This window comes from Vicia villosa, linkage group LG5 (genome assembly GCF_029867415.1).
Source record: "Vicia villosa cultivar HV-30 ecotype Madison, WI linkage group LG5, Vvil1.0, whole genome shotgun sequence".
Taxonomy (NCBI): domain Eukaryota; kingdom Viridiplantae; phylum Streptophyta; class Magnoliopsida; order Fabales; family Fabaceae; genus Vicia; species Vicia villosa.
In genome coordinates this window covers 128,113,426-128,123,996 of record NC_081184.1, presented here as the reverse complement: position 1 = coordinate 128,123,996, position 10,571 = coordinate 128,113,426, and the positions used below count along the sequence as shown (strand labels likewise).

The 10,571-nt window shown below is 25.7% G+C and overlaps 1 protein-coding gene across 1 annotated transcript; it reads right to left on the bottom strand.

Annotated features, from left to right (window-relative positions):
- Positions 1-555: 555 nt before the first annotated feature.
- LOC131607295 ((-)-germacrene D synthase-like) lies at positions 556-4,993 on the bottom strand. Its single transcript, XM_058879308.1, has 7 exons — positions 4,805-4,993; positions 4,452-4,728; positions 1,955-2,327; positions 1,640-1,858; positions 1,415-1,553; positions 1,065-1,313; positions 556-965 (listed from the first exon to the last, which is right to left on the bottom strand). The coding sequence occupies exons 1-7, from the start codon at positions 4,928-4,930 to the stop codon at positions 663-665; spliced, it is 1,686 nt and encodes a 561-aa protein (XP_058735291.1). The 5' UTR covers positions 4,931-4,993; the 3' UTR covers positions 556-662.
- Positions 4,994-10,571: the final 5,578 nt, after the last annotated feature.

The window sequence follows — 10,571 nt, the reverse complement described above, 5'->3', positions numbered from 1 at the left end:
AACAAGTCTGAACAACACAATCAGACCTTCAACAACAACTACGATACTCACCCAGGATTAAAACTTCAATCTGGTGAGGAAACTAGGATTTTGCACATCTTGAGAACAAGAGGGATTGCAACACAAAGAAATCAACAATGAGAAGGCTCTCTGCGCGAAAGAGAAAGGTTACCACAATAGTAACATAAAAGAAGTAATCATGGAGCTTCCAGGATCAAAACTCTTTGCATGATGAATAAGTGGTTCAACATTAGAATTAGGAAATCCAGAAACAGAGTCTTGAAATGATTGATACTCGAATCTATTTTCTTGAATATTGATGACTTGCTCACAATTCAATTCATCAATACAATGTATCCTTATTTTTAAGAAATATTTTGAAAAATATAACTTTAATGTTCATTTTGAACAAAATATTTTAACAATATAACAATTACTTCAACAAGTATATTCTCTCGAATTTCAAAAATAAAAGAGATGTAGAAATTCAAGCATAATAATTAATTAAAAAACAATTAAACTAATCTAGCAACTAGCATTTTCAACCCTTTATTCATCAAACAACAAATGTTCAACAAAATAAACATACAAAAAATAAACATACATTTTATAAAGCTATTGAAAGTTTTATTTAATAATAATTCCAAATAAACTTTTCTATTTCATTTACCACTAATTGGACATGGATTCAACAAGATAGAAATTATGTCATTCTTTAATGATCCTTGGGAGTGAGTGTAGCAATCTTCATCTTTGTAAAACAAATCAGCAACACGTGACAAATTGAGAACTCGCATAAGGATAGGCTTTGGCACATCAGTTGAATCAAGAAGTTCCTCATTGATATCCTTCCAAGCATTTGTAATTTTTCTTGAAAGTTCATTAATTGCATCTTCTCTACTTACACCATGTTCATTCATATAACATTCAATAGAAGAGGCACCATGCCCTCTCTCCTGTTCAAACTAATTAAATATAAAATAAAATATTAAACATGTATCTTTTTAATATAATATAATATTTAAAGAAATAAAATTTGTTAATTAATTCTTGTGCTAGATTACCTCATTGGAAACAATATCATTCCCGAGTCTGGCAATTACTGTTGAAGCATTAACAATTTTGGGATTATTGGTTAACCATTGGAAAACCTCTTCTGTAGCAATGCATCCCATTCCAATGAAGGATGCTGATGTCATTAGATAGTATCCAGAATTTACTATTGCATGAGCCATGTATTCTTCCATTGTTGCAATATAATTGCTATTGAACCATTTGGCCTCAGTATAGTAAGCCTGAACTGCTCTTTTAAACTGGTTTGCACATTAAAATAATTAACAAAAATAAATGAGTTAGATATATAGTGTTTAGAAAGAAATAACCCTAGGAAACAATGGAGAGTAATAATATTTACTTCATTTTTGACATAATTTACACAAAAAGCTCTTCCTTCTTTGGCCATCTCTTGCTCCGTTTCTTCAAAAAAACTCAAAATGGCTTTATAGCAAAATTTCATGTATTCTGGTAGAAAATCCATGCAACTCATATCCCATCTAGAATTTCAATTCAAATTAGTAGGTCAAGGAAAATTTCATAAACATCAAACCTTTGAAAAATAAAAAATTCAAAAACCTCAAACCTTTGAATTGCATCAGTGAAAAGTTGCAGTTCTTCTATTGTACCATAGTTATCATAAATATCATCCATTAGTGACGTGAAGCAATACACTTTTGTCATTATCCTTCTAGCATTAGAGTATTGAGACTCAAAATATACTCCCAATATCCAAAAGTATGATTCAACTATTCTACTTCGCGCAAATGGTAGTTTTGTTTCAAAGTCGAAATCTTTCCACCATCTAATTAATAATTAAAGAAATAAACCAAGTTCAATTATAAATAACCAAATAACGAGTGATCATATTGCATGAAAAAATAGTAATAATGAAACTTACTTTGTAATATCTCCAAGTTCTTTCTGATGTTGTTTTTGTAGCAGATTGAAATCTAGTTTGGCAAGTAATAGCAAAGTTGCATCATGTGAGGGGTTTTCTTCATAAGTAGCAATATAATTCCTTGCCACTAGTCTAGGCACGCTTTTAAAAACAGGCCACTTTAAGCTATGCTTAATTTTTGTTGCAAGAGAAGGACTCAATTGAGTGGTCATCGCTTCAAGGTGTGAGGAAGTGAAAGAAAATGCTTCATCTAATATATCTTCTCCATGAATCCTCATATGTGTCGCTTCATATAAACTTAACATTCCCTCAACATCATCAACAAGTGTTTCATTGAAGTTTCCTTGCTCATTCTTGAACTTCTGAAAAACATCTGAGAACACCACAAAAATGTATAAAACATGCATGGTTATGTTACTTTATCCCTTAAAAACATTTAAAGGCAATAGGAGTATGAGTCATTTTTTTCACTAAAAACAATTATAATTTACCATGTGAAAATTATGTAACTATTCAAAATATCACGTCACTACACTCAAATTAGCGACATGAGCAAATGCATCGCAAGTATTATTAAGTCAAGTGTATGATAAATGTACATTGCTCGGGTGTAAATTTTGAAATAAATTTCTTTTCAAAAGATGTTTATCTTTACAAAGTGACATAATTTTTTTTTTATAAATAGAAACACTTGGGACGTAGAAAGAACATTGAATAGAAATATGCATAGTCATTTTTCTACTATCTCAATTATTCTAAATCTCCTTTTACTTCATTAAATCATGAGTGAAGTTTAGTAAACATCTTTATGTAACTTATTATCAAACGACAAAATTTAATTTGTTTCTGTAATTCACATTAAGAAATTCAAAGTATCTTGCAGAGAATTCGATGTTAATCTCATCAATTGCATCCAATAAACAAAAATAGGTGGGGTGAAATGAACCTTAAGGTAATTTAGTAAAAAATTTGCACGCCTTGAAATTTCAAATAGTAATATTCATCACTGTCTACTACCCTACTATCTTTCCACCAACAACCTATGAAGTACAAACTCCTTTAAGAGTATGTATGTCGCGGTGTCTAACACACATTAGTGTCCGACACCCCAAAGTATCCTTTTTGGGCCTCAGATTTTCCCCGTTTTAATTTATCTTAATTTGGATAAGCGTAAGGATCATATCCGTATGTTTTTTTGTCAAAAACGTGAGTATGTTGTGTGTCTCTCACAAGATGTGTTTTTTCTTTAAAGAAAAGTTTCAACGTAAAAATGTTCTCTTGTGTTGAACTCTCATAATTAATGACCCCAACAATGATAGCAGAGTCTAGTTCGAGTGAAGGACTGACTTTCTTGTATAAAAAATACTCTCAACATGTGGTGGATAGGAAGTGTCTTGTTGAAGAGTGTCAACGGCGATACAAGTGCGTGGATGAAAGAGCTCCTGCTCGAGAAGCATTGTTGATAAACTCACATTTGAGGGGAGTGTTAAAAATAACAATTGTGAGTTAGCAAACTTTGAGAAACAAAGTGTGGGATCGTCCAACATTGATTAGAAAAGTGAAAATTTAAACTTTTATATAAGTGAGAGAACCCATACACCCATTACCTGTGAATCACGTGTATTCCATTTTAGATAAAGTATCAATACCGGGTACCGGTACGCGTACGATACACACTCGGTACGCACCGAAGTCGTACCAATTTTTTATTTTATTGATACACCAACCGGTACACATTTGATACAAGTATATAACTTTTTTAATTTTTTTAGATGGTATAATTTTAAATTTTTTTATTGGATAAAAATTAGGTTATTTATTCTATTTATAAATAAAAAAGTAAAAGAAAAACTAATTTATTGTATTAAAACACCCAAATTCTTCATCTTCTTCGTAAAGAAATAGACTCAATCCAAAGAGGATTGAGGATTTGGTTTTGTTCATATAAATCTCCGTCTTCTCTTAGAAAAAATAGTAAAGTTTATAATGAAGAAACTAACAAAAATGTGGAATATTGATGGAAATGAATGAAATTTATTTTATAGAACTAATATTTTTAGTTAATAGTCTTTTCCTTGATGAACCTGAAGTATAAACGGCTTTTTTTAATGATATTGGAGAAAAATATTAATATTCAATCATAATTTTATGATTTATTGATACTTTTTAACCGTGATTTATTTATATTGTTGCGTAAATATTAACTTTTCAAAGCAAATTGTTCTTTAATTTTATTATATTGTTTTTATTTAAATAATATAATTCTTTTATTATTTTTATAATTATATTTTAAAGAAAGAAATCATACTAACATATTCATACCAGATACTGAATGCGCAACATAGCCTATTATCTTCCGTAAAGTTTTGGGTGAGTGTGATGTATCTCTCACATTATGTATTTGCTCGTTAAAGAAAAGTCTCAACGTAAAAAATACTCCTTCGTGTTAAACCCCCAAATTGGTTACCCCAAGAAACAACACTTATCCAACACTTACCGGGCAAAATGTGATATCCTTGTTGCCTTAGTAATCTGAAGATAAGTGCATTAGAATGAAGATCTTCATTACGATTAAGAGTTATTATTCCATTTTGAACATTGTTATTGTGAATATGTTGCAATAATTCTCCAATCTCATGCTCAAAATGATGGTATAACCCCAAACGTTGGATTGAATCGATCAAATTAGCATCCCTCAAAGCGTCTGAAGGGACTAGCATCTGCCTCACCTTCTCTTTTAGCATTATAATCTGCTTCATTGTTTCATCCGATTCCTGCACATTAAAAGAATTGAAATGTTCCATTCAAAATAATAAAGTTAGATAAATGAAAACAAAGTAAAATTAGCACCATAGGTTGGAATATGTATTGAATAAAATGATCCCCCCATATGTCGGGATGATAATTTGCCGAACGTCTAGAGATATTATTAGTGGTTGGAGGAGTAACTAGTGATGATGTTGCCGAAACTGACATAATTTTACTAGTATCAACTTTGTACACTAAATAAAGTTTTCTCAGTTTAAGGTTGCAAGTTGAGAATAACTTTATGTGTGTGTTTATATTTATAGGATGACCTTCATTTGTTTCCAATTGTCTTCCACTCGGTTTGGAGTTTTCATTGCGTACAAAAAGTAATGTTGCTCTCGGTTTCAATGCATTCAAAATATGTTAGCTGGATAGCCACTGCAAGTAACTCGCGGGTCACACGTGTCATACACAATACAGCACGTGTTAGAAGAAGTGAAAGGTGTCTTCAAAATCTACTCTTAATCTACTTAATATAAATGTAAGGTTGTGATGATGACAACTAGAGCTGTCAATTTCAAGGGCTAGGGCCTAATACTTAAGGCCCTCAAAATATAAGGGGCCTAAATTTTCAAAAGTAAATAAGCCCCAAAATAAGTAGGGCCTTAAAATAAAGGCCCCTAAATTTTAAGTAAGGCCTCAAGGCCCTAATTTTATATCAAATATTTTTCATAACAAATTAACTTTTTTATTTTTTAATTAAAAAACTTGACTTCTTTATTTTTAATAAATAAAATGACTTTTTTTATTTTTGAAAAAAACAGATTTTTTTTATTTTGGAAAATTCGATTTTTTTTATATTTTTTAAAAAATTTGAATTTTTTGATTTTTTATACTTTCGAAAATTGGTTTTTTCTCGGAAAAATAATTTTTTTAATATTTTCGGTAAAAAAACAATTTTTCCGAAAAAATCGACTTTTTATATTTTCGACACAAAAATCAATTTTTCAAATTTTCGGAAAAATCGTTTTTTTTTTTAAAACGACTTTTTTATATTTTTCCATTGTAAAAAAGCAACTTGTAGAAAAAGAGATTAATTCTCTTCACATACCATGAAACACAGTAACAAAATTATTCTACGTGACTCTTCCCTCACATCAAAATGCATGTTGTTTCAACATGCATGTTGTTTCAACACAGGATGATAAAAGTGGCACAAAGCTAGCTAGCTAGCGTACAATGGAAAAAGATATTAAAATCAATTTTTATATTTTCGAAAAAATTGTTTTTTCGGAAAAGTCGACTTTTTCCATTTAAAAAAAAAACATTTTTTTACGAAAAAAAATCAACTTTTTGTATTTTTGACAAAAAAATATTTTTCTCCGAAAAAAGTCGACTTTTTTATTTTCAAAAATTATACGGTTAGTTTTTTCCGAAAAAGTCTTTCTTTTATATTTTCAACAAAAAATCAAATTTTTTCAGAAAAAATGACTTTTTGTTTTTTTGACAAAAAATTGCTTTTTTTACCGGAAAAAACGACTTTGTGTTTTTCGACAAAAAAGTGATTTTTTCGAGAAAAAATCTACTTTTTGTATTTTCGATAAAAAATCAATTTTTTCGGAAAGTCGACTTTTTGTATTTTCGATAAAAAATCAATTTTTTTGGAAAGTCGACTTTTTATATTTTCGGAAAAAAAAAATCAATTTTTCATATTTTCGGAATAATTGATTTTTTTAAAAATTTCTAAAAAATAAACTGAGTTTTGATTTTTTAAAAAAGTATTTTTTATTTTTCAAAATAAAATTAATTTTCAAACAATTTATACTTTGGGGCCCTTACTTAGGCCCCATAAAAAACAAAAAAATGATGGGGCTTTGAAATATGGGGCCCAAGAAACTATCATTTAATAAAGGGCCTAAAAAAATGGGGCCATATAGGGGCCTAATTGTTTGGGCTTTACAATAAAGGGCTCTTTTGACACCTCTAATGACAACCCTAGACACAATCTGCTGATGTGGCATTCTCACATAATTTGATGCTTATGTGGCATATTTACAAAGCTTCTCAATTTAAGTCAAGATTTCCATTTTTTTAAAATATTTTATAAAATTTTACATTTCTTTTAGAGATAAGTCTCAAATAAATTTTGTTTACAAAAATTTGTCAAATAAATGTCATTAATATTTTTTTTTAATTTATATCACAATTAATCCTCTTTAAAGTATTTTACTCCTTTTATAACTCTTATAACCGTTAAATATTATAAACTTTTAAAATTTTTATTTTATAAATTTGTAGTCACTTAATAAATTAAAACTAATAAAATTTAACCTTTGCATTTTTATGAATATAATAATCTTCTATATTACTAAAACAAATTCTTTGACCAACATGGATGAATGGATGAATAACTTAAAATGCATAAAAATTACTGAGAAAGAATAGTAACGATAATAAAAAATAAAAAAATGAAGCAGATACAATATAAGAATAATTTAAAAATAGTATTGATGGAATAAATATGTAATATAAATTTTTGAACTGTTTTTTGTTGTTGCTATTTTGTAACTCCTTTTATTTAATTATAATCATTCACCCATTTATTGTATATATAAATTTTAATTAATAAATTTTTTTTTTTTATGTTCTATCTATATGCACAATCATCCTGTATATAAATATCTGATATTGGTTTATCATCATTTGTACATCAAATCATTTTGGTAATCTTCAATTTTTTGTAATAGTTTTTTTTCTTCTCTTTTACATGTATGTCTTGGTTCGTATGGCATAATAGAGACCATATTGTTCTATTACAAATATTTAAACTCTTCTTTTTATTGATATAGTTTTTTCATCTGAATCTATTGATATAATTTTTCTATGTGAATCAGAAAGAAGAGGATGAATGTTGTTGGATCATTACGACTGGGAAAGACTTTGAAATGATCGCTCAAATAAGTACACGGTTTAGTCCTAATATGTGCGTCAAATAAAACTCTTCTCTTTTATTGATGTAATTTTTGTTATGATTTTTAGTTGTACCTTCATATGAATTTTAGTGTATAAATTATAAAATTAATAGTTTTATAGTTTTCTTTTCTATAAGAGTTGATCATATATTTTAATTTTGTATATTTTGTACTTATTTTATCTTAATAGTATCTTAATTTACATATTTTTTTGTTATTAATTTAAATGTTTCTATAATTTATATTTGTTTTATCTGAATAATTATATAACTATAAAATTAGAATAATAATTATCAAAACGATTTTTTATAAAGTTTATGATAATCTAGATAAAATTAAATTCTTAAAATAAATTTGTGTTATCCCAAATATTAATCTGGCAAAAAAATATTTAAAAAAATATATTTGTGCCAAAAAATTTTATATAGATTAAAATTCACAAATAAATTTTACAACAAATTACAATTATATATTGTGAATTTTAGTGTATAAATTATAAAATTAATAGTTTTATAGTATTCTTTTCTCTAAGAGTTGATCATATATGTTGATCAAGAATATTAATGATATTATAATGATCTTAAAGTCATTTAAATTTTATGTTATTATTACATAACTTTAAATGTTGATAATTATATTTTTATTTTGTATATTTTGTACTTATTTTGTCTTAATAATATCTTAATTTACATATTTTTTGTTATTATAATTTAAATGTTTCTATAATTTATATTTGTTTTATCTGAATAATTATATAGCTATATAATTAGAATAATAATTATCAAAACGATTTTTTATAAAGTTTATGATAATCTAGATAAAATTAAATTCTTAAAATAAATTTGTGTGGTCCCAAATATTAATCTGGCAAAAAAATATTTGTGCCAAAATTTTTTATATAGATTAAAATTCACAAATAAATTTTACAACTAATTACAATTATATATTGTTAATCTTAATAAAAAAAAACTTATAAAAGAAAGAGCATCCTTTATTTTGTGGAGAAATATAAATTTCATGCAGTGATGTGCATATTATGATATCCTCTATCTTTTAAGATATAGGTGATATGATGATAAAATAAATATAAATTTATAATGTAAATGAAAACAAAAATAGTTATATAATAAATTATTTACTACTTATTAGGATGAATACAAAACTATTTACTACATATATAAAAAATTGTAAGTTTTTAATATATAATAAATATTATATATAATAATTAAAACTTCATGTTCTTCTCATTTATCTTATATATAATATATTATATATGTCTCTAAAAAAGTATTTTTTGGTTTTTCTTTATTTCGAATCACAGACACTACATAGATTAATCAAATAGTATATTTTATATAATTATATTATATGTATTCATAAATAAATTTTATATAAAGTAACAAATAATTTTATTCTTGCTCGATTTATTTTATTGAAAAATGTGTTTCAACAATAATTACTAATTTATATAAAAATCTCATTATTAGTGTTTAATGTTATCATCAATAATTTTACTAATCTCATTATTAGAGTTTAATTTCATTATTATTGTGATTATCCATTATAAAAATCTCATTATTAGTGATTAATCTCATTATATAAAGAATAAACAACAAATTTTTCTAATCTTATAAAATGTATTTCAACAATAATTACTAATTAAATTACAATTTATTTTTGGAACAAAAATCAGTTACAAATTTTATAATTATTGCAAAAATTAATGTTTAGAAAATAATGAGTTTTATGAAACGATGATTCATAATATCATTTTATTATTCTAAAAGATAAATTTGTTTCCTTTCTTCCTTAAATAGACAATTTCCTCTCACTTTCTCTCTCCATGTATATTTTAGAATTTGATGAATAACTTGACAAAATTTGAATGAATGAGTGAATTATTCTATACCGATTCATTATCTAATCTAAAAGCTTTTGGAAGGTTTTCAATATTTTTTTACATCTATTCAAATCTATTTCATATCCATATTTTTTCGAATAAATTTTATCTTACTATTTTGATTATATTTCATAAATACTATTATGATCATATTCAAATTCATTTCATACTCATATTCATATTGTCTAATATAATTTCTAATTATTACTCTGCATGTTTTGCATGTTTTGGTTTAATTTCTTTCCTCTTTCTTCACAATTCTACAATGGTACGATTTGTGCTTAGTTAGGATATAAGTTCTAATTTTCTTCTATAGTAAAAATTTTAATTATTATATTAATTACAATAAATTTACTAGGTTTTCAATTCTAAATTTTTCCTGTTTCTAAATAACAATAAATTTAGAAAATAGAATATTTTACTTAATTGACGTTACTTAATGATTAATTGTCTTTTTTTCTTATTTATGGATTATGTATCACTTTTTCGTAAAATATAATTCTAAAACACTATTATTTTATCAATAAATTTAAATATTAAAATTTTTAATTTGATTATTCACCTTTCAAATTGTTTAAAGATGAAAAGAATAGTTATTGAGCACTATTGTTCTATAAATTTAAGAATATTATATATTATTTCATTTTTAAAAAATGGTCTTACAATATTTTTTATCATATATTTTATTATTATATTCATAATCATGTGTATATAAATGTGTGATATTGAATTATCATCATTTAATATGTATTTTTTTAGATTTTATAGTTATATAACATATATTTTTTAGATTTTATAGTCATATAATAAATATAATAACTATAATTTGAAGTTTAAAATATTATATAAAATCACAATAATATATAATAGGTCAACCGCGCAACGCGCGGGTTATATACTAGTATAATAAAGTACATGACATATGAAATTCTTTCAATATCCCTATAATCACCAATTTGAGGGTGACATTCGGGGACGTAGCGGTAATTGCATCTCC

Bases quoted from the DNA above. Each gene is read 5' to 3' on its own strand.
- LOC131607295 (XM_058879308.1), bottom strand. From the start codon at position 4,930: ATGTCAGTTTCGGCAACATCATCACTAGTTACTCCTCCAACCACTAAT. The intron at 2,328-4,451 runs GTAAGTGTTGGA...TGGTGTTCTCAG, and splicing joins AGGATATCACATTTTGCCCG to ATGTTTTTCAGAAGTTCAAG. The intron at 1,859-1,954 runs GTAAGTTTCATT...ATTATTAATTAG, and splicing joins GAACTTGGAGATATTACAAA to ATGGTGGAAAGATTTCGACT.